This window comes from Vigna radiata, chromosome 4 (assembly GCF_000741045.1).
Source record: "Vigna radiata var. radiata cultivar VC1973A chromosome 4, Vradiata_ver6, whole genome shotgun sequence".
Lineage (NCBI taxonomy): Eukaryota > Viridiplantae > Streptophyta > Magnoliopsida > Fabales > Fabaceae > Vigna > Vigna radiata.
Window position 1 is genome coordinate 13,976,034 of NC_028354.1, and position 25,174 is coordinate 14,001,207.

At 30.9% G+C, this 25,174-nt stretch overlaps 1 protein-coding gene across 1 annotated transcript; it reads right to left on the reverse strand.

Annotated features, from left to right (window-relative positions):
• Positions 1 to 6,650: 6,650 nt before the first annotated feature.
• LOC111240521 lies at positions 6,651 to 23,272 on the reverse strand. The gene is made up of 14 exons (XM_022779884.1): positions 23,136 to 23,272; positions 22,941 to 23,041; positions 21,121 to 21,172; positions 15,213 to 18,271; positions 14,825 to 15,058; positions 13,997 to 14,713; positions 13,055 to 13,867; positions 12,144 to 12,857; positions 11,232 to 12,056; positions 10,195 to 10,935; positions 9,263 to 10,090; positions 8,129 to 8,878; positions 7,954 to 8,025; positions 6,651 to 7,859 (listed from the first exon to the last, which is right to left on the reverse strand). The coding sequence occupies exons 4-14, from the start codon at positions 18,198 to 18,200 to the stop codon at positions 7,089 to 7,091; spliced, it is 9,453 nt and encodes a 3,150-aa protein (XP_022635605.1). The 5' UTR covers positions 18,201 to 18,271; positions 21,121 to 21,172; positions 22,941 to 23,041; positions 23,136 to 23,272; the 3' UTR covers positions 6,651 to 7,088.
• Positions 23,273 to 25,174: the final 1,902 nt, after the last annotated feature.

A 25,174-nucleotide genomic window follows, 5' to 3' on the forward strand; every position in this document is an offset into this window, starting at 1 on the left:
TAAGTCCACATCTCTAAAAGTATTTAACAGGAAAGTTAACTAATTATATTTTAAAATTTCTTTTATTTTGTTTACATTTTTATAATGCAATTAAATTTTACTTAACATTCTTAAATTTAAGGATAAGAAAAAGAAAAAACTTTTTTAAACACTTAATTTTATTTTATTCGAAATTGTTATAATGATATAAATTAGATTATTTATTTTATAATAGTATATAAAATTTTAAAATAGATCTATGTATAATATTTTAATGATTTTGACAAGATCTTGCGTGTCGGATTACTCTTTCATTCTAAGAAAGTACTAAGATTCTTAGAACTTGCTGACTGGTATCTCCAACCACATCATTCTTACAGTTTAGGAAAGTCTTTAAGACTCCTAGAGTCCGTTGACCGATAAGGAGGATCTCTCACGAGATCATTCCTTCACTCTATAAAAGTTCCAAGACTCTTAGAGTAAAGTTCCAAAGACTCTTAGAGCTCATCCATCAGTGAGGAATGTTCCAAAGTGAACTTCCATTGCATCGTCATTTATACGGTCTAGGAAACGTTCCTAGTGATATTCTAAAGCTCATCGATAGGGTAAAACAGAAAGAAACGAAGACTTAAAGTGCACCGAAAACAGATTCTACAATACAACAAGAACGACCTCTCAAGTTCACAATAATCTATACGCACCTTTTCCAATAAAGAGTTTGCTGATTGTGTACTGTATGATCACCTCATCAGTCAAGGACATCGAAGATCCAATTCCTAAATGACGATCTGGAACAGTCATTAATTGATAATTAATTTAAGCAATAACAATTATTAATGTTCAACTAATGAAAATAATAATAATTTATAGACAATTAATAAGAATAATGTTATTTATTGGTAACAAATAGGTAAGGCTTAATGATAAGGTGAATATAATATTTATAAATATATTCTCAGGGAGGTCAAATAATTAACTCTTATTACTCATCTTTATGAAGGAGATAGTTATAATGCTCATCGGGTCTTTGGGGTAACTTACAATGCTTTAAGTAGAGCTGTCAAACCGGATAACTTGGCTCGACCCAACCGGCCCACCACGGGTTGGTCACTTAGTAAGCCAACCCAACTCGGCTCATTTATTAGCGAGCCAGAAAAATCTAAGTCCGACTCAACCCACCACGGGTTGGTGGGTAAACGGGTTAGCTCACTAGCCCATTTAAATAGAGTTTGTTTTTTTAAATAAAAAAAATTACAAACTTTCTATATTCAAATTTAAACAAATTTCACTCCAAAAAATGATGTTAAATTAAAGAAATTCAAAATAATAATAAAAAGTACAATATAATTCAAATGTCATCCAAAAACAAACACAAAAAACATACAAAAAACCTGCTCCTTGAAGAATTTCAGTGAAGAAGTGGGAGTGACAACATCGTAAACGAGAGCAAGTTCCGTGAGAGTGATTTGGGAGAACAAATGTTACTTTTTTGGTATACACAGCGAGTGAAGAGAGTATTTTATTTCTTAGGGTTTTAAAAAAATAAAATTAGGTAGGTGGGTTGGCGGGCCAACCCGGCCCACAACGGGTTCAACCCGCATGAGCCGGGTTTAAATGATCCGGGTTGAAATTTAACCCACATAAAAAAAATTAAATTTTTTCAAACCCAACCCGGCCCGAAACCGTGGTGAGCCAGGTTGGCTCGTGGGTTGTGACCCATTTTGACGACTCTAGCTTTAAGTAAGAGATCTCAACACATTACACAACAAATTTTGACATAATTAAAAATAGGTTTAATATCCAACTTTGTCCCTAAAAGTTGACAAATCTTAATTTAGTCCCTAGTTAAAAAAGTGTTTGAAATGGGTCCTTATTTTTAAATTTTTGAATCAAATTAGTCTTAAATATAATCTAACGGAGTTAATAAGGTGACGATGTGGCAAAAGACAGTGATAACGTATTATTTTATAGATGTATTTGTGCTTACGTGTCAATTTCTTCCTCTCAACCCATCTTCCTCATCTTTCAATTTCTTCCTTTCAACCCTCTTCTTCACCGTCACCAACAATGTCACAACTACCACTCCCAAAACCGCAATCGACCCAATAATAACCCCACTCAAAACCTTCCAATCCCGAATCAGACTTACAATCTCGAATCCAAAACATCTGCGAGGACCCCGATTGGTTGTTCCACGAGTACTGCTTCTTCCCGAATGGCTTCAGGCGAAACATCGTCGATGGTCGAAAGCTCGTCTCGATGGCGCGTTCGGAGAAACTGAAGGTCGCGGCGGGGGAGAACGACGCGACAAAGTGAAAGGCGTCGAAAAGCAATCACTCAGCGCACGCGACACCATCTTCTCCTTCATTGCTCCATCACAGTTTCACCATCGCATGAACAGCCAACGCCAGACCTTGGGTCTTGTCGTCGCTCGCCCTCAGCTGGTCGGAGTGGCCGTTGTCAATGCCATTCACGCCGGAGACATTGCATCTCCCACCGGCTTCTTGTTCTGCCAGTGAGGTTGTCATCATCATCATTGGCGCCGAATCTGGAACTCCCCCCTTTCGACTCTGTTTTCCCTATTTCCCTCTCTTAGTGAAGAGGAGAACCCTAACTGTTTGGCTTGTAGAGAATGGAACTCTAAAAGAGTTAGCTTTCAAAAACCACCGACTTCAATTTCAACCACAACCTATGCCTTATATTCGCAAATGGGTATCCTATTTCTTCTTCTTTGCTTCCATTTTCTATTCACAATAAGCCCAGAAAATCAGCATCTCTGATTGTGAGTGCCCACAAGAAAGACAAAAAAGACGATACCCATAGCTTCGTACCCCAACCTGACGAGGTCACAGGTTTCTTCCCTGAAGCTGCCTTATTTAAAAAGGTCACTTTTTTACCCAACCCTCCATTTGCTTTTGTCTTCCCCTCTTAGTTTAATTTGGTTTTATCGGTTGGTTCAATTTTTCATCAGTTTGGTTTTTAGGGCAAGACACCCTTTTGAAGACTCGTTCAACTTAAATTTGGGTGTTTTTATTAAGGGAAGAGAGTATTCCTAACAGTCTAGAAAATCTTGATGTTTTATGACACTTATGGTTGTGTCATTGTCTATGGAATTTAAATTTAACTCTGTTTATTCTTTATGAGATGGAGATGAAGTTTCTTTTTCATTGATTTTTTTTTTTCGGAATTGCAATTTTCAGAGATCAGTTGAGGAAGAAGGAAGTTGCTCCCGGAGTTTGAAGATGCCGAGGAAAGTGAGTCGTCATAGTTCAGCTATTTAATCTATCCAAGAATCTTAGGGCTAGTTACTTGCATCTGTATTGTTAGGATAAACTCTTGGGGATATCAGAGCTGAGATTGTATTATTCCGTTTGATAGTTTTTAATTTTGATTCACAGGAGAACTCTTTGAAACGCTGATGCTCAGATAAAATGTCCAAGAGAGGAAGGCCTATTGCAGACATCAATGTCATGGTGTTCTACGTTTGATCATCAATGTTGTTGAAGGGAGACAAAATCATCTCTTAGAATTTTGTTTGATAGACATTAGAAAATGAAAGTAGGGACCGAAGAAGATATTAAACCTTAAAAATATTATACAAAAAGTTATGATTACTAAAAGTAAAATCTAAAGGTACATTCATTTTAATAATTTGATATATTTTTCTTACTAAATATTTAAAAATGAACATATTTATTTATTATTTTGAATCGAATGATAAAATTATTCTCTTAAATTTTCAAAAACATGTATAAACATAGTATGACAAAATATGGTCAAGTTAATATATAAAACTAAATATTTTATTTAGATTATTAATTTGAACTATATTTTGTGGGTTGGGGTAAAAAAAATGCATAATTGTGAATTTGGTTCTATTCAACATTGGTACACATGGATTCGAGCTAAAAAAATTTACAATAAGATGAAAAAATTCATATAAACTTGGTGGTCTAGGACAGTCTATGGATTTTCTTTTCAAACATGATATTTTTTTTAATATATTATTAAATCTTTGATTTAGGACTATTTATCATGACCTTCATCCAAATTGATTAGGGTCCACTTTTAGCTTAGGTTGCTTAGGTTGGTCAACCTGACTTGTACTAATTTCGACCTTCAGCATGGGTTAGTCGTCTAGACCTTTAATACGAGTCGATCCATCTTGATTATTGACCCGATTCATCTCATCTCAACATTTTAGTCAAGTTGACTCGATCAAATTCAACCAAATTCTGGTCGAGGTTGACTCAATTGAATGTGGCCAAATTTTGGTTGAGATCGACTCTGTAAAATTCAGCCCAATTTTGACCAGGGCCAACTTGAGCGAATTCTTCCAAGGTCGACATGACCTAAACTCAGTCAAAGTTGACTTGACCTAAATTCGATTGGGACCAATTCAACAAAAATTTGGTCGAGGGCGACTCTACTGAATTCGGTTAAATTTGAGTCGGGTCTGACTTGACTGAATCCAACCAAGGCCAACTTGTCAAATTTGAGTTGAGACCGTCTCGATCGAACTTGTCCAAATTTTGGTTCAAACCAAATTGGACGGATTCAACAATTGAGAATGTATTTTGATTAAAGGTAAAGTCTCTAACAAGAATTAGAAAAAAGAAATCATTTTGACTTATTAACTTTTTACTTGATAAAAGAGATAAAAGATTAGACATGATTATTCATATTAATATTTAATTGAGGAATGACTTTGGTTAAATTTTCTAGGATTAATTTAAAAAGTTATTAACTTTGATTAATAAGTTACTTTTTTGTTAATAGTAACGTTTTTACAAATTTATTAAGAAATTACATTAATTTGAGATCTAAGACAAAAATCAACTTAACAGTAACCTTTAGAAGATTAATGATAGATCTTATTTTAAAAGAACAGTCGAATCAACCTATTTTAGCTTTATTGTTTAATACATTTTTATATTTTTAAAATTTTTATTTTATTTTATTTTATTTTGTTTAAATTTTTTATCTTAATTTTTCTTTGTTATTATTATTATTTTATTTGACTAACCTTTTCAGTATAAATTTGATAAGAATTAATTTGTTAAAAATCAATTTCAAATTTATTGAGAAACAAATTTAAATTATCTTAACCATATTAATATTTTTTCTACTTTCTTGATAATGCTCAAATTTAAATTATCTTAACCATATTAATATTTTTTCTACTTTCTTGATAATGCTCAAGTTATTATAAATAATTAATATTTATTTAATTGTTTCAATGATAATGTTGTCAAATTTGGAGTCATTGCTTGAGAACATAGTTAGAGATTTAAACATTTTAGTTTTTATTTGATATTTGTTATTTTAATTTTATTTTAGTTTACCAACTTGCTTTTTATTTTTCTATTCCTCTTAATATTTTTTTACTTATTTCCTTTTGTTATTTCAATTCTTTAAGTTTATTATTTTTAATCATAATTTTTATTTGATGAGTTTTGTAGAAAAATTTGTGAAATTAGTTGGAAACATTTTGACTAAAAAAAGTAAGTACTTAAATTATTCATTAAGCGCTTCTTTCTTTTTTTTTTTATAAGTTTATTCAACAATCATTTAATTTATTTTTTCAAAAAACCTCTTTCAAAAATGTATTTTTTTTTGTGTTGAAAATAATCAACCATGTATTTTTCACATGAATTATAATTACTATTTAAAACATATGGTTTTCAACCACAGCAAATTATCACATCTACTTATAGACCTCCTAGAAGGAGACTAAAATATATGTGAACTTAATAATGATCTATAGAATCATCTTTTTTTAAGTATGAATATATCGACGAGAATAATCATATGTTACACTTGGTTCTCGACATCAATAACATCCACAACCACCACAAGTTGCTACAACCAATGGTCATCCTTTATGGATAATATGAAATTAATGCTTGGAATAAGAAGAGAGCTAAATGCCATGGATGAATCTTTGTGTATTGACCCAATAGAATTGTTTGGAATTCAAAAACAAAAGAAATCATTTCACCTACTAATGAAAAATTAGAGTATTACCTAATTATGCGTCTATTGCTTTAGCTATCGAAGTTGCATGCTAATCAACAATGGATAAATATTAAGCAGAAGTTGTGATTCGAATTTTAAGGACAAGACAAATGTCTAACGATATGTATAAATTTCATGAGAACTATTATCTTAAAAATCAACTTCGAATTCACTGGGAGAGGATTTTAGATTATCTTGTCTATACTAATCTTTTTTGCTAATTTTTTAACAATCCAAAACTTGTTAGAGATAAATAATATTAATTTTTTAACAAAAAGAAAACTTATCCTTTAACTTACCATATATAGAGAAGAATTTTGAATTCTCGCCACTGTATGACAAAACAAAAGTTGGTTTATAAATAAAAGCTACACATTTAGATAAAAGTAACACTTTTCTACAGGATAGACCGACTGGTCAAACATCCAAGCAACATGTTGACCGACTGATTGTCAAACATCCCTTATCAAACCAGCTTTCATCAAAATTCATCCACTTCGTCAAAATTCACCCACCGTGCCAATATGTCGATCAGGGTGGTAAGATGCCAATATAAGCGATACAAAACATGTCAATAATAAGGATTAAGTCATTAATCAAGTTTAAAAATGTTTGGATTGTAATTAAGCTGACTTTAAAAAAAAACTAATTACTAAAACTATAAATACATATCTAGATAAAGTGGTTGATTATGAATTTATTACAACATTTATTGTCCTTGTATTTGAACTTGAAGTGACTTTAGTATCGAAACACTTTTTATAGGTATCCCTAGTTGGTTGAGACGAACATGAACCTTAGTATTTAAGTGTGACGACATGGAGTATTGCACAATAGACATGGAGTATTCCAAAACCAAACTATTGAAATAAAACTGATATTTATGTTGTAGAGCTTGCCTCAGACAGTAGATGGCATGTACCATAATGATGACGGAGAAACATTAGAACAAAGTTTATGCACGCAAGTAACTTTAGGAAAAACTTGGTAATAGATGAAGCTGTTGGTGACCAAATACATTAATGTGAATTTTCTAACAAAATGTATTGACTTGGCTAGTTTATACCTGTGAACAAACTCAGCTCTTCCAATTAAGTTTGCTCCTGAGGCTTGAATTCATGCAAATCAGGTACATAGGAGTATTTCATTTGAGGGCATTCCTTTAATGTCACTTGATCCAAGCATGGGAACTTTAACTTGAAAGTCCCTGAGTAAATTCCTATGATGTTTGGTAAAGATTCAAGAGACAAAAGGCTGAGCTGGTCAAAGGTTATATCTTCATCTTCTGATTCATGATCTTCCTCTTTGGACACTATTTCCTGAATTGCTTGACAATCCCGTATGGATATGTGCTTCAGTTGACCTAGTCTTTTGGCTGTTGAGGATGTGAACACATATATCAATCCATGGCATTCACCAACATTCAAAGAGGTAAGATTTGAAAAAGACAAGGTGGATGGCACCAAAATTTTCATGGTAGGGCATGAAAACACTTCCAATGTTTCCAGTGTTTTAAGTAAGGGTTCTACCCAAGAGTGCTCTAATCCGATGGCATTAAGCTGTGAGAGATTCTTCAGATGTAATCTTTTCAGCTTTGAAAGTAGTTTGCTACAATCAGTCGCAGGTCCTTGAGAGCAGAATATTTCAGTGAAGGAACTGCAAACCACTTCAAGATTTTCAATGTTGGGTATCTCTTCAAGTAATCCACTGGAGAATATATTTGACTTATCATCTTCATGATAGCACATTAATTTGAGAAGTTTTAAATTTTGCAGGAGGTGTGCAACATTTGCTCCAAATTGTCCTTGTCCAATCATAGTGTCCTTCCAAGTGATTTCTTGGTGTTCAATGCTTGGCATAACCTAAGAAATTTCGGAAAAAAAAGGTATATGAATACCAAAAGGTGTCATTCAGGGAGAGTTATCAAACCAGTAAAATTTTAGAAATTGTCCTTGCCTGGAGCTGTGCTTGCGAAATTGCCACGGCGTCTTCCTTTTTGAGTGATAATTGCACCAACTTTGGAAAAACCTAGCAATTGTTCAAAACATTTGATAAATTTTGCACTAATTTATTCATATGGAGACACGCAAACACAACATGAAAACTGCAGAGAGGAAAGATATTTGGGTACCTTTTCAACTGAGAAAGCAGCTTGCTGATGTATTGAAATACCGAGTTGATCCTTTGTATGTGCAAATTCATCGCTATGATGCTCAGTTTTAAACAATTTCAACTGATCACAATGATATATATCTAGCTGTGTTAGCATTGGCCATTCCAGAGTGTGTTTTCCAGGGTACAAGTATTTGAGCTCTGGCAATTCCCATAGTGTTAATGAGGTCAGACAATGGAAATTGAACTGCTTAGTTTCTCCATTGATGGCTTCATCAGCCTCTGCAAAAATTTCTACCAGTGTTGCACAAGCTCTCACATGAAGCTTAACAAGATGATTGGCCACTGATGTTGGAAACAGACTTTTAAGGGTTTGACAGTTAGAAATTGACACTTGTTGCAAGTCTTGAAGGCTCAGAATTTCATCAGGATTCAGATTCCAGATGTACTCCAGATTTGGCAACTGATTTAGAACGAGTTTCTTCAAAGGAAGAGAAATCGGTTTCATATCTGCTACTGCACCATTCACATCAAATATTGCCTTCACAGATTGACAGTTGCTTACCTCAATCTCTTTCAAGTTACATAGAAATGGAAGTAAGTAAAAAGGAATGACATTGGGAAAAGATTCACATTCCACCACAGTTAAAGATTTCAAATTGTTGAAAGAATTGTTTGTTGGGATTGGAGCTACACCAAGCCAAATCTCTTGTATGTGTGAATGATCACCAAATTTTAAATGCTCTATATCGCATGCAGACTTTTCCACCTGTATGTCAAACAATAATTGATTGTAATATTCTTATGCAAGACAAAATTTTCACTTATTTCAGATAATGATAAAATGAATGCTTATTTAATATAATTAATTATGTTTAATCTTTTACTCCAACTGTTAAACTATCTCTATTTGAGTGTATCACATAGCTGAAACTATAACTAATTAATACGCTTGTAGTATTTAAAATACCACAAAAAATTAATTTAATTACTTTAAATGTAAATAAATAGATGAATCTATGTAGAATTGAAGCAACAACACAAGCTTTTAAATTACTAAAACTAAACTTGTGAATAAAATAAGAAGAAAAAAATTAAAGAGAATAAAAGTACAATTTAGCATATTGAATTTATTAGATGAAGAATTCCTTACCTGTGTTTGAAACAATCTCTGAAATGATGTGTTTAGATCATCATGGAAGAATAAATCTGAATTAGATGACGTTTTAATCCCCAAAAACCTTGGCGCAGTTAGGACTCCTTCGGAGAAAGTTTTCAAATTGGGGCAATTAATTACATATGCATTTTTCAAACATGAAAACTGCATAGTAGCATTCCCTGATAAGAAGCTTTGTAGTCGAGGTAAGCAATTCAAAGTTAATTTTGTTAATCTTTCAAATATGATCTCATCACAATCATCTTCATCTTCCTTTATTGCTATTCCTTTTATTAATTCACAATTCTTTACAATTAGGGTCTCAAGTTGCACTAAACTTTTTGCAGTTGAAAATGTGAATAAATATTCTATTCGACCACAGTCCTTCACATACAACTCTTTCAGATTGATGAAAGACATTGCGCCACGCCCTAATTTTTCCAATCGAGGACAACTGCCAACCCTTAATGTTTGAAGCTTTTCAGAGAATGGCTTTACCCATGGGTGCTCAAATCCTATTGACTCAAGCTCATTTAGTTCAAATAGGGTTAATGCATTCAATGTTGCAGGAATTCCGTCATGAACTTGCAATTTCTGAGATGAAAATATCTCCTTGATACCAAAGCATCTCTGCACTTGAAAATCTTCTAAATTAGGTACTTTGTGTAGGAAATCAAAAGGCAAAGTACCTTTCTCATTTTTATCATCCTCAAAGCACAATCGGAGAATATTTAATTTGCTGAGATAGTCTTCTGGCACATGGGCATCGCTCATCAACATCATGTTTTTCTCATTCAGCGTCAATCCCTGAAGTTTGGGAACAACCTACATTCAATTCAAGTTGATTCAAAAGAAAACACGGTGGAAGTTAGAAGGAAGAAAGTCGGAAAATATACAATGAAAAGGAGGAATCTACTTAATATTGTCACCTTTTCAACAATGAACAGAGGTTGTTGTAGGCAACTTATTGGAGCCTCTGTAATTGCTTCTTTGTGACTGTCATGAATTTTTGATGTGAATAGCTTCAACTTGGGACAGTACGCCACATGCATGATTTCTAATTTGGGACATTCCAGATGGTGTTTTTCAGGATAAAAGCAGTTCAGATTTGTTAGCTTATAGAGAGTTAGCAATGACAAACAAGGGAATTCAAACATTAATACTTCAGTTGCTCCGTTTTCAATTGCATCTTCCTTTCCAGCAATTTCTACCAAATTGTCATACTTCTGCTTTTCATGTGTCTTTAGTTTCCCAAGATTTCTGGCAAACAGTGTTACCAAGCTTCCACAACCATCAACAAACAACTCATACAAATTAGGAAAACTGACACTTTCTTGAGGATTTTTGTTCAATATACATTTCAAATTTGACAAGTCTTTCAAAATAAGTTTTTTCAGATGAAAGACTGTTTCTTTGGTCTCGGTGTGACTGTCATTCATACCAAATATTACCTGCACCTCATCAGAGTTATGGACATTCAATTCTTCCAAACTCTTCAAATGAGAAAGTACATTAGATGGGATCACAGTATCTCCTTTACTTTTTCCATCAAATTCCAATTTCTTTATATTGCCAAAAGATTTCTCCTGAAAAGCATGTTTTACAGATCCAATTCCCCTCGTCTCAAAATAATCCAGTAGAATTGTATGCTTTGAATATTCGAAAAAATCCTTAAAAATCAGAAAACTCAATGTTAGAATATCTATCTATCTATCTATATATATATATATATATATATATATATATATATATATATATATATATATATATATATATATCCCATTGTGTAAAAAAGTAGAATAAAATTAAAAAGCACAAGAATAATAGAAAAAAAAGGGTTAAAACAGGTGTTTAAGTTTAGGATAAAAAATAATGCATATATATGAAGAAAAAGGAAGATTAATAAAATTTAGAATCATATCTTGGTTATATTTGAATAAAGAACGAGTGATAATGAATTTCTCACCTTGTGGTAGAACAAACTCTGAATTGTTGTGTTGAGATCATAAAAGAAGGTTAAATTAGAATCATTGATTGAAGATTTGATCCCATATAGCATTGGCGCATTTATATTTGCTTGAGAGAAAGTTGTCATATTAGGACATTCAGACAGAGTCACTTGTTGTAAAGATGAGAAATGTAGAGTGGCATTTCCTGAATAAAAACTTACTAGTCTTGGTAAGGAAGACATGCTTAAAATTGTGAGTCGTCCAAATACGATCTCACCATCAACATCTTCTTTTTCTGTTATTTCTTGTATTGACTCACAATTCTGGATAATTAGAGTCTCAAGATTCAACAGACTTTTGGCCGTAGAAGATGTGAATAGACACTTTATTTTTCTACAATTCCTCACAAACAGTAGCTTCAGATTAATGAAAGATGTAGCACCACATACTAATCTGTTTAACCGAGAACACCAAAGAACTGCTAATACTTCTAGCTTTTCAATGTATGGCTTTATCCAAGGGTGATGTAAACCTATAGACTCCAACTCAGAAAGATTCACTAGGCGTAATGTATTCAATTTAGTTGGAATCCCATCGTGACCATCCAGTTTTTGAGAGGGAAATAACTCCTTCAAACCAAAACATCGTCTCACAGTGAGACTTTCTAAATTGGGTACCTTGTGAAGGAAATCAAAAGGAAAAGTATCCTTCTTATCATCGTAATCTTCAAATGATATTTGAAGGTAATTTAGTTTGTGAAGGAGGTCTTGTGGTGAATGTCCATCATCCAACAAGATAATATTTTTCTCATTCAGCGTCAATTCCTTCAATTTGGGAACAACCTAGCAAGATAAAAAAAAAGTTCAATTAGGAGGAAAATAGTAAAAAGAAAAAGAAATCTAAACATTGATTGCTAATGGTTTTGTCACCTCTTCAATCGAGAACATAGGGTGATGTAATGGACTATCATGAAATCCTGACTTGAATAGCTTCAGCTTACGACAATAGGACACATGTAAACTTTCTAACATTAGACATTTGAGATGGTGTTGTCCAGAATAGAAGCAAATAAGTTGTGGCATCTTCCAAAAAAACAATTTCGACAAGCAAGGGAATTCAAACTTTTCAGTTGTTCCATGTACAGTTTCCTCTTTCTCTTCAACAATTGCTATCAACTTGAAGCACACTTGTATTGTAAGTGTCTTAAGATTCCCAAGATTTTTGGCAAGAGTTAAAGGGAATAATGTTACCAAGGTTCCACAATCATAAACAAACACTTCTTGCAAATTGGAAAAATTGACCATTCCTTGGGAGTGTTTGTTCCATACACATTTCAAATTTGACAAGTTTTTTAAAGTAAGTTTTTTCAAACGAAAAACTATTCCCTTAGTCCGAGTCTCACTCTCATCTAGGTCAAATATTACCCGTGCTGATTTGCATTTCTCCACATTCAATTCTTCCAAGTTCTTCAAGTAAGGTAGTACATGAGATGGAACTATAATCTCTCTTTTACTTACTGCATCAAATTCCAATTTCTTCAAACTACCAAAGAAGTTGTCAGAAAAAACAGGTTTGCCATAACGAACTTCCTTCATTTCAGGATAATCTACTAGCTTCATATCCTTTGAATGGTCAAAAAATACCTTAAAAGGGGAAGAAATTCGTTATTAGATGTGTATGCATGAAAATTATATGCAAGAAAAACTAATGAAATTTGCTTGAAAAGTAATTAGGTCTCCAAAAAGGAAAGCAAGTTCCAGCTAGGCATATATTTTTTACATAAGTGAAAGTATACATTTGACCAAAATTAACAATAATGAATAAATACTATGATTCGTACCTGATATGGAAAATATTTTTGCAGAGTTGCATTCAAATCACCTTCCCAATACCATTTGTCTTTTTCCCCGGCCACAACATGTACTTTTTGTAGGTGTGGAGCACTTAGGACTTCAGAGAATTTTGTCATTTGAGGACATTCACTCACTACTAAATTTTCCAATAGTGAAAATTTTAAGACAGACTTATCAGCAGTAAAAAAACTTGTAAGATTTGGTAGAGCAAACAATTCTAATGATCTTAATTGTTTAAACTCAATCTCCTGCACATTTTCCTCTTCATTTTTTTCAACAATGGCCACAATCATTGGACAAGAACTTACCTTCATAGTTGTGAGCTGATCCAAGGTTTTAGCAGTTGAGTATGTCATTAAATTTTTCATCATACAATTCACCACTTCCAAATATGTCAAGCGACGAAAAGATACCGAGGATGATGCCAAAGTTTTCAATTTCGTACATCTTTCAATGATTAAGTGTTGTACCCTTTGAAGAAGCATGTCATGCTCAAAGCCAATCTCCTCAAGAGACCACATGTCTCTTAATTCCAACTCTTTAAGTTGCATAACTACTCCTATTTTTTCACGTGAAATATCAGTTAATGGAGCCCAAATCCTTCTCATTTGACAAAATCTCATTATTAACCTTTTCAAATTTGGAAGTCTATGAAGAAACCAAAAGAGAACTTCAACATTTTTCAATCCGTGCAACACAACTGATTGCAGGTTGTGCATTTTGTGAACATTAATAATGTACTTCTGCAACCACTCTACTTCTCCCAAGCTCATCGCCATATATTCCAAGTTGTATATCACCTAAAAAATATATAAATAAAAATGTTATCAATATCTAAGTGTACTTGGAACAATATTTTTATCAAAATATTTAATATCTTTTTATAATAAATAAATGACTTAGTATACTTAAGGTTTTGAATTATCTACCTTTTGTGTAGCCAAAACAATTGGTTTCGCTTGTGAGTTTGAGATATTTGTGGTGATCCCTTCAAGCTTACCACATCTTAGTATAGACAAATCCTTCAATGATGGCCACTCCAAAGTATGAGTTCCCCCATAGAAACTCACAAGTTCAAATAAAGAACGTAATGATACAGTTTTTAGATGAGGAAACTTAAAGGTGATAACATTTTCATTTGAACCTTTGTCCGAAGCAACAATCTCTTTCATTGTCCTGCAGTTAAATACCTCAAGCGATTCCAAATTTTCTAGGTCGTATGTAACAGAAAGTGGGAAAACATATTTCAAATTTGGACTCCCAATAATTTTTATGCTTTGCAGATTATTATGTTTAAGTATTTCCCCGGTGTCATCCTTCCATATGCTCACTAAATTTGGTAGCCCTTGTAGAACAATATTATGCAAGTTTGTTTCACTTTTATCACAAGTTTGTGAAATATTAGCAAAGTCAAATATGTTTTCCACTAACTTGCAATTAGTAATGGTCAAGCTTTGAAGATTTTGAAATCTTTGTCTCATAAAACTAGGGAAAATTGTTTCAAGTTTGTGGCACTCTCTTATTATCAAATAGCCTAAGTTACTAAAGGAATGAAGACCGATATGAGATTGCCAAATGGTATTGAGTTTCTCCATGCACATGATCTCCATTTTCTTCAACTTAGGAAAAACACAATCAATATTCCCCTACAATAGAAATTGGTAGTTAAATAAGCAATTGGAAGACCTTACGAATTAATGTAATTAAACAACAAATAATAGTAAGAATCAAGCTCGATACTAAATGAATCCACACACCTCAACATCTTCTGGACAAAATATATCCTCCATCATTTCACATTCACCGACAAAAAGGCTTTGGAGATTCTCCAAATGTTTAGCCATGGAGAATGACAGTAAATATTTCAAATTACCACAATCTCTCACATTTAATGTAAGCAAATTTTTAAAACAATGTTGAGATTGGTCACTCCATATCTTTTGGATGTTAATCGAGGATAACTCCAACCATTCTAATTTTGGAATCAAAACCTGTAAGAACATGTAATGTCTTAGCAGTATAATTTTGATTTTCACAATTTGATTTGTCCTAGACAAATAACAAAACTTATACAAATTAAATTAAAGATTATAAAGGATTGAAGAGGATACATACTTTCATATTTTTGGATAAGTTTTACATTACCTTTTCGTTGAAGAGGGAATGACAAGAACTGGTGCCATCTTGCTCAATTTCAGTGATGATATCTTTGTTAATGTTTCGCCCTTCGTCTTCAAATGATTGTGCACAAGGCATCTTATCATTGGTATACAAAGAAGTAAATGCATGTAAAGATTTTAATGTTAAAAGTCGTAACTCAGGGAATTCGATATTGTCACCATTGTTAATATGGGTTTGGCTTTCAACTGAAATTATATTCTCTAAAGAATCACAATCACACACTTCAATTGTTTCAAGCTTGTTGAGGTGTCCAACCATGGAAAATGGGAAAATGTTTTCCAATTTTCCACATGATTTGATCTTGATGATTATTAATCTGGAGAAAGAGGCCTCAAGAAGTTGATTGTTACATATTTTCTCCAAATTATCAAGTTTGTAAAGATACAACGACTCCAAATTGGGAAAAGCCAATAAAGGGTGCAACTGTTCCATTGAGTTAATGATATATTGAATGCCAAAATTGTTTACAATGGATAGATGTTTCAATTTCAGAAATCCTTCAACATTTAACTCATAGAAAACATCATGAACATTAATGAGTTCTCCCAACCACAAATATTCAACACTTTTTAACAACATTTTAATCCATATTTCCGAATGGATGTCAATACCTTCTTTTAGGTTCAATACCAAAAGTTTCACCACTTCATACTTGTCAGGGATTTTGAATTCTCCCTCCGTGAGCATGTTAAATTCACCAATGATAATCTTGTAACTATCCAACTCATCAAAAAACAAGTTCTGTGGAACACAGACAACATTTTGAATGTGAATGTCTAGGTTTCGTAACTGATTTAAGTGACTCAATTCACAAAGACTACCATTTTGACTTTGGATATTCTCTTCTGTCTCCCATCGAATCAAGCTGTCTCTCATATAAAATTCTTCCAAAATGTTCATCCTTGATATGACATTGGAAGGTATTAGTCTTAGTTTTGAGCAACTACTCAAGTCAAGAAGTTGCAATTTATCAAGCTGCCCAAATTCACAGGGAAAACATTCAATGTTGGATCCTGAAAGAGTAAGAATTCGTAGTTTCTTTAACTCTCCAATGATTGATAAGTTCTGCCCCAGAATGCACTTCTCTAGACTGAGCATTCTTAGTTTTGTTAAGAATATAAGTGAAGAAGGTAAACATGGCAAATTCAAGCCAGTCAATATCAAGACTCTGAGTTCAATCATGTCTTTGAAAAAGTCATCTGGTATTTTCAAAAACTGATCTTTACTTTCAATTTGTAAGACTTCAAGTCTAGGACAATATATACTCCCAGGAAGATCATCAACGATATAACAAGAGTGTACAAAAATAGCAGTGTAACTCTCAAGTCGATTCTTGTGAGGCCACTCATCGAGTATGCTATTTTTCATAAAAAATACCTGCTTTTCTTTTGATGATATTGAAAGAGCAACATCACGCACAATGTCATGCATGTTAAAGCGGTTGCTAGAGTAACTTTCCAATAGCAAACTTGATTCTTTTAGCTCTTCTATTAACATATTTACTTTGTTTCTCGCTTCTCTAATTGTGTGGACTCCTTGTAATAAACCTAAACCAATACAAAACTTCACCAAGTCCATAACCAAAGCATCGTTTCCCATTCTTGCACATTGTAAAAAAATACACTTAAGTAGTTCATTTTCTAGATGATCATAGCTCAACTTTATAGAGAACTCAATAGGTTCTTTCCCTTCTATGTAACTTTGCTTTTTCATTTGTTGATAAACATCCTCCCATACAAAGGAGCTTTTATTCTTTAATGTCCTTCCTATGGAAACTAATGCAATAGGCAACCCATCACACATTCTTGCAATTTCAATGGCTTTGTCATCATACGCAAAATTTTGGATGTGTATTCCAGCCACTTTCTTAAGCAAAGTCTTTGCCTCATTTTCATCAAGGACTCCAATAGAGAAAGTTGACCTCTCCTTCACATCCATTTGATTACACAATACTTGTTTTCTTCTAGATGTTAGAAGAATTTTGCATCTTTTGTTATTGCCAGATAACCTCTCTTCTGTCATGTTATTGAAATCCGATGATAACCCTTCTTTTTCCATCTTATGGTAACCAGAATTAGATATGTCATTGACATCCTGTTGGCTACCATCATCTTCATCACTATTTGGAATCCCCAGTCTATTCAAGTCCAACCTATCCCATAGATCATCTAGGATTATAAGGGTGTTCTCCTTTTCTTTCTTTAATCTCTTTCGAATGCGATCTGCTCTTACGATCTCACTTTCCTCTTCCAATCTCATTCCTAATATCTCAGCAATTTGTCCTTGAATTGCTATGATGTTAGGATTTCTCGTTATATTTGCCATAACCACCACAGTGAACAACTTCTTTTCTTGAGCTTTCTTAGCAACTTCTTTGACTAAAGTGGTCTTACCCACACCACCAACACCATAAAGGCCAATCATATTAACTGTAGAATCTTCCAATGCTTGCATAAACATATCGATAGTTTTTGTTCTTGATGCAAAACTTTCATAGCTAATGTTTGTCAAAGAAACATTAATGGATGGGAGTACTCGATAGGAAACTTCCTCAAACGTTTTATTCCAAAGTTCTTCTACTTTCATTTCCTCTACCATCTTTGTAGCATTTCTGCCCAATCGATACCTCAATGACAAGTTGCTCGGAAAGAAACCAATGGAACATCTTGTCTTTGAATGATATTCATCGTGAATAAATTGTTCATACTTTTCAATCTTCTCATCCAACTGTTTTAAGCAATGTTGAACATCATCTTCAATTTCCTCTGCATTCATTTCTGCATTATTAACTTGGTGTTGTATCCTTTTCCTAGTATTATCCAACATCTCAACATAACGTTTAACCTCTTCATATTTGTCATTGTAATAAAAAAAGTAGCTCAACTGTCGTTTCACTACACGTCCTGCAATTTGCAGTGCATTTTCAGTCGTCGTAGAGACAACTGCTTCCATGCTCCCTTGATAATTGAGACCTTCTCCTTTGCTTTAATGGTTTCTACCAGGGCTACTTTTCTTTTCTTTTTCTGATACATATGCAAAATTTAAAAGTTTGTGACTTATAAGGGAACCGATATATAAACATTAAGTAAATAGAATTGATAAAAGCTGATGCAAACATCTAGGAAGTTCATATAAAATTTTATAACTGGCATATGACATTTGTAGTAAGTGATGTTTTACATCATGAAATTGTATCATGTATGGAATCAACACTATATTTTCTATCATTGATAGCAACTACCGACCACTCACATATTTGATTATGAAAAAAACTCGTATTAAGTCTTTTTTAATGCATATAAAAAGGTGTTGAATGGTTTTGAAATATATCTTCAGAGGTAAAATGGGACGGTTATAGTGGAAAACAATGTGATGAAAGAGTTTGTGGCTATTTTGAATTGTTCCGACACGAGGATGGGGTGGAAAATAATAGGATGAAAGAGTCTGCGGCTATTTTTTCAGTGTATGCTTCAAAGTCTAGATGGAGTATATATACTCCTAATATTTACTGCAACTTATGTCACTGTGAAACTGCACACTCAAAGGTTATCAAATTCGAGAGTTTACGTAAACCTGTGAGAGTCGAATAAATTCGACTCGTAAACTCAACTCGTAAACTCAACGACTCGTAAACTCGACTCATAAACTCGACTCAGTAAAAGTTTACTTCATATGAAAAAAAAAAATATAAATAATATCTTAATTCAAATAAGTCTACAAAATTATATAACTTGAAATAAATAAAATTTATAGTTATATTGTTCATAAAAATAAATATTGTAAAACGCATGTACTTGGATTATTGTCATTAATTTTGATGCATTTCATTAAATATATAACTTTCAAGCTCGTAGAATCTCTCTAAACTTGCGATTCTACACGATCCTACCAATTTCACAGTCGATTCTATCGAATTTACATAAAAAATAACTTTACTTTCGAGTTAACTCGGAAGCCATGTCTGAAAACGTAAACTCGTACGAGAAATTTACGAGTTAACTCGAGAGTTTGATAACCATGACTTCACTAGTTCAACATTTTATACTTTTCATTATTTCCAGTTCTGTAAACAAAGGCTTGGTGCTTACAAATGTAATTTTACATAATCAAGAAATCAAAGCAATCATCAACATCTAAATAATGATTTGTGATTCATAAGACAATTATATTTCAGAATATAAGTCATGGGAACACTAAAAAAAGTTAGACATTCGGCCAAATGCAGTGGATTTTAAATTCATTACACTAATTTATTAATATTAACTTTTGAAAGTCGACTTTAAATAGGGTCAACCAAATGGATGTTAATTAATACATCATTATTTTTTAAATTATTTTTTATTTAAAATTATTGTGTTAATAAAGTTCACACTAACACAATTTTATTTTAAAATTTATCTAAAGTAGTATTGGTTAAACCAATGCTATATATAATTTATTTTAAATATTAATTTGCATCGTTATGATCAATACTAATAACACTAATTTAAAAATGAAAATACTTACATATGACAATTCATGTCTAAACTTAAAATTAACGATTCATATCAAAATCAAATGTTTACTACACAATACAACTCTTATGATTAAACCTCATGGCTTAGATATAAGATAGACATTTATTCTATTTTCGGAAGATCAATATTTTGAGTAATCCAGAGTTTCTGTACTTGTCATAACTCTTTCTTATGCTTCTCAGAAACTATTTGCTATAGATTTCACATTAAGATACCAATCCCTCTCAAATATGAAACACTTAAATTCCTTTTTATGAGGTTTGATCCTTTTCATTCGAAAGCTCTAGATAACAACTTTATTCGACTATCACAACTAGATATTTTCTTATAATGAGACCAATACTAACAAAGTCATAATAGTCTATTTGAAGTCTATCTCTTAGTACACTACCTAACATCACCTTTACTCCTTCCCTAAGATTAGTTACATTCATATGATCCATTGATAATAAATCACACATCAAAGTAAATTATAATTCTTGCCATAGTTCTACTTAATCACTCACTCATACAAAATAGATTATGACTAACATTTTGACTCTATTCACAACATTAAACAATTCATTTTCAAAATTTTATAAAATCTTATAAAAGGTTATCACACCATCTTATATGTATATTACTTAAATCCACACTCACCACATAACATTAATCGTATATTTTTTAATTTTAAATTTAAATACTAATTAATTCATCATTTATTTCCTTTTTTTTTTCATTTTAAGTAGCCTTAAATTATAAAATAGTCAACGCGGAGTGGTTTCGTGGAAAACATACAATGAATTAATGATTTTATTATAAATTTGGGGCGAACATAATAACTAAGTTTATTTTAATTTTAAAAAAATAATTTAAAAAGATTAATTCTTACGTATCATATTTATTTAACATTTTAATATGTCACAGTATTATAGTTATTTTAACTTTTTATAATATTATTTAAAAATTAATTTAATATTTTATTATAGGCAAAAGGAGCACGTACCCACCAGCAATCCTAAAGCCGGATTTTCCGGATTTTCCCATCAGGTACAGTGTCTCATAATATACAAACAATTCTGTTATTAGACACATGTTATAAAAAAAAAAAGTAGTTGATGATATAATAATAGCAAAGGCAATGAGATTGGTGCAGAAGAGATAAGATAAAGAAAAGGAAAAGTTTATTTTTACCACTTTTTTTATTGAGCAATAATTTATTATTGATCCGTTTTAAATAGTATTTTAAAATAAATTTAAATAAATTAATAAAATAGAAACACATGTTTTATTATTAAAAAATTATTAAGAAGAATTATAAAAATATCATTATCCTAAATAAAAACAACATAAAAAAGTAAGACATTTTAACTCACCTGTTAACTGCTGCAAGTGCTCTGTAGTTCACTGGGTTTCATGATGCTGTGTCTGTTTCAAGCATACAAAAAGTAAATTCTTAATTATTATCTTTCGTCTTTACCTTATTTTAAAATGAAGTATTATGTGGAAACAGCTGTCAGACGCAATTATTAAATCTGTACAGTGCTTGTCAGCATTGGCCATCTTTATTTATTATCACTATCATTAGGTCTAGGCCTGATCCAGTCCCCTTTCCACATATATATATATATATATATATATATATATATATATATATATATATATATGGATAATGATATTTAGGCAACATTTTTTTGACAACATTTAAACATTGATTACGTGTCAATATGTGATTGGTCAAAAATTACTCCACAATAATGTTTATGATTATTATTATTGATTGTGGAGTAATTTTTGACCAATCACAGATTGACACGCAATCAATGTTCAAATATTGTAAAAAAAATGTTGTCTAAATATNNTTATNNATATATATATATATATATATATATATATATATATATATATATATATATATATAAATAACCCTCTACATTTCCATCACTTTCTTTTATTAATATCATGCCAAATATTAAAACTTTTATATCCTTTAATAATAATTACATCATTTTTATAATTTGTTTTAATAATACTATAATATATATTATTATTTTAATTGAAAATTGAATAAATATAATTAAAAAAATATTATTTTAAGTTGTAAAACAATGTTTTTTGTTACATATCAAAATATTACATGTCCTAAATGATCGTTACAAACCAAGACTAATAACTTTTATGAATTATGATTTATAAACCATATCAAATTGTATAATATGAATAAATCGAAGTAAACAATTTGTTGCATCTAAGATTGAGAATTTAATTTTTAATTTTTAATTTATAGTATTATATTAATTATTTATTTATTATAATAAATAAAATTATTAATATTAATAAAAAAATTAAAAATACTTGTTACCTTGTCATAACCTTAATTGGGTTTTCTCTTCTGCTTGATTTCATATTAGATCATATACCCAGAAATGTAATATCCCGAAAGAAAATTTTAAAAAATTTTAATCCTTTTTAAAAATAAAAATAAAATCACTCAAGAAGTGTTCATAAATTGTAGGAGTATTGGGCCACTATCTCGCAAAGAAAATAATAACTGAAATAAGAATAATAATATTTAACAACATTTTAATATCACCATTTATTTCACAATTAATAATAATTATTATAAATATCACCATAGATCAATAAAAAAATAACACATAGATAATATTAAAATATTATTAAAAAAAATTATCAAAATATTATTACTATTATTATTATTATTTCTGAAATAATGGTAGCTTATGCCCATGGGTTGGTGGCTGTCTAAAGTCAATGATGTGTGAATTCATGAAGTCTTTCTAGTTACTTTTTTTCTTTTATTAATAGTTGTCTGTTTAAACTTTTTTTACATATAAAATTTAAATAATTTATTTATGATTTCAATGACATATTTATATTTAAGAGTATCAAAGGATGCATCACAAATAAAAAAAAAAAAGAGCACACAAATATAACAATTTTAAACAAATTCAATGCCTTTCTTGTTCCTATATTTATTCTTAAACAAGAAAGATGCTCACAAAAGTAATATTAATATTACCCATAATTTAAACTAAGTAAAGCATAATGAACATAAATAATCAAAAATAAAAAATAGAAATATGAAAGAAAAAACTGCACTGTAAGTCAGTCAATGAAGCTCCAGACACATCACTTTGTATATAAAGAGAGAGAGGTTTATATGATAATGTTTTACCTTGTATGAATTTGACAGTTCTGACTTAATGCATCGGAGTCTTTTACAGGTTCTTTGGAGAAAGAAGATGTTGTAGAGTTTGGTTGAATAATTCTGAAAGCCTTGTAATTAAGAAAAGTTGAAGAAGTTAAAGAATGAAAAAGGAAGGAAGTGAGATGTGCGAACTGAAAATAATGTGAATAAAAGAAGACTTACAGATTGTGTTGCAGTGAGCTTATCTAAGAAAATGAGTTTCTGCAGAGAGGATGAGAGTTGGTAGTTTGAAGAGTATGGTTCTTTCTAACACACAGAGTTGAAGATGTGAATCAGATTTTAGGAGAAGAAAGAGAGTGTTGGTGAAATAAATAAACATGAATGTATGGTTAGTTGTGTGTAGGTCCTCTCATTTGTTCTTCTTCTGATATAAAAAGGTTCAATTTTTTTTTAAATAAAGTATTTGTACATTATTTTAAAACATAAACTGAAATAATTTTTTTTATCTTAAAAATATAATCTAAATAAATTATATAATAAAATATCAATATAAGTAAAATTAATTTGAAAAAATGAACTTAAATAAGTTGTACTATAAAAATATAAATATAAATATAAATAAAATTGATTTCTTTAATAAATAATTTTATAAGTATAATTAAAAATATAAAATTATAAGATCATTCAACTCCCAATAATTCTTCTATTATTAATATTTTTTTAGACAAATTTATTTTACTAATTTAACTCTAAGAAACGGGTGGCTGATATCTACATGTATCCACAAGTAGGTAAATTTGTATCTATTAGAAACATGTTTTATATGTTATAAATTTAAAGTAAAAAATATAGAGACGTGATAACAAATCAAATTAATGTAAAAACTTTCTTTTCAAATAAATTAGTATAAAATTTGAATATTTTAAATATAAATTTTGCACATTGTTTTAATTTTTTGTCTTTGACGTAAAGTTAGAAAAGTTAACCAACAATAAGGCTTTTTTCGTTTATAATGATTTGAGGGAGATAATTTGTGAGAGATGATTTGAATGGATTTGAGTAGATTTGAGGGTAATTTTTTTATTATTTTCTTGAGTGGATTTGTGGGTAATTGAAATGGATTTGAAAGTAAAGTTTGTGAGAATTAGTGTAGGATTTAATTGATGTAATAGTTAAAAAGAAATTGTTTAATTGTTAAAAAATTAAGATTACCAAAATGTCCCTAAATATTAAAGTAATATAAAATGATATTTTTTAATATTATATTTAATTGTAAAAATGTTTATTAAGAGTAAAAAATTTAGAATAATTATTAAAAATAAAAGTCATACAAGTTTAATTATATATATATATATATATATATATATATATATATATATATATATAAAATAATAATAATAATAATAATGTTGAAAACTAATTTTAATATAATTATCTTTATTTAAATACAAGAAAATTCGTATATTTTCCAGTATCAACAAAAATTATTAAATTAAATATTAAAAATAAAAAAAATAACATAGGCATAGAGTTATCACAAATTAAGAAAAGAAAACCTAATTTGAAGATGAATAGGATATTGGTTCACCAGAGAGAGGAATTCTGAGGGTTGGCTTGGCACATTGTAACCGGATACATGATATTTGTAACCGAATACATGTGTTTTGCAATTTCTGCTAAAAGTTGTAACCGGTTATATGTCATGGGAACCGAATACACCATACCATCTTCTTACTTCACTCTTCTTCAACTGTTGCTTCAAGCTCCATGTTTGTCGTCCATGCACCCTTTTCTTCGTCATCTCAGCTCCAACCTGCAACAATATTAATCAAAATATGAAAGAAAGATTCTCAAATGAGATGGCATATACAACTGGTATTATCATATGTATTAAGGGTAAACAAGTCATTTGTCTTCAATTCATCGCAAATCTTCTCATCACAATAGGTGATACAAAAAGGAGATATCCCGCAAATCTCCTCAATTCGTCGCTCGCAAATCCGCAAAAGTGAACAACACTGTCTTTTGAATTCATCGCTCGCAAATCCACATGAACAGTAGAATCTGTTCATGTGAACACAACATAAGAGTTCTCATTAATTAAGTAAAATGTCATTTCACTCGTCAAAAGTTTAGGTCCACTTTATTGGTCCACTTGTATCATCAATGGAAAACTCAAAGTCACATGGATATGTAATTCTTAAATCACTTACGGACACACAGAATCAAACACACATACATCCCCACACATGCACACACAC

Excerpts from the sequence above, each read along its gene's own strand:
- LOC111240521 (XM_022779884.1), bottom strand. The coding sequence starts at position 18,200 with ATGGAAGCAGTTGTCTCTACGACGACTGAAAATGCACTGCAAATTGCA. Across the intron at positions 14,714-14,824 it reads TTTGTCCAGAAGATGTTGAG|GGGAATATTGATTGTGTTTT; the intron begins GTGTGTGGATTC and ends TTTCTATTGTAG. Across the intron at positions 12,858-13,054 it reads AAAAATATTTTCCATATCAG|GTATTTTTTGACCATTCAAA; the intron begins GTACGAATCATA and ends TCCCCTTTTAAG.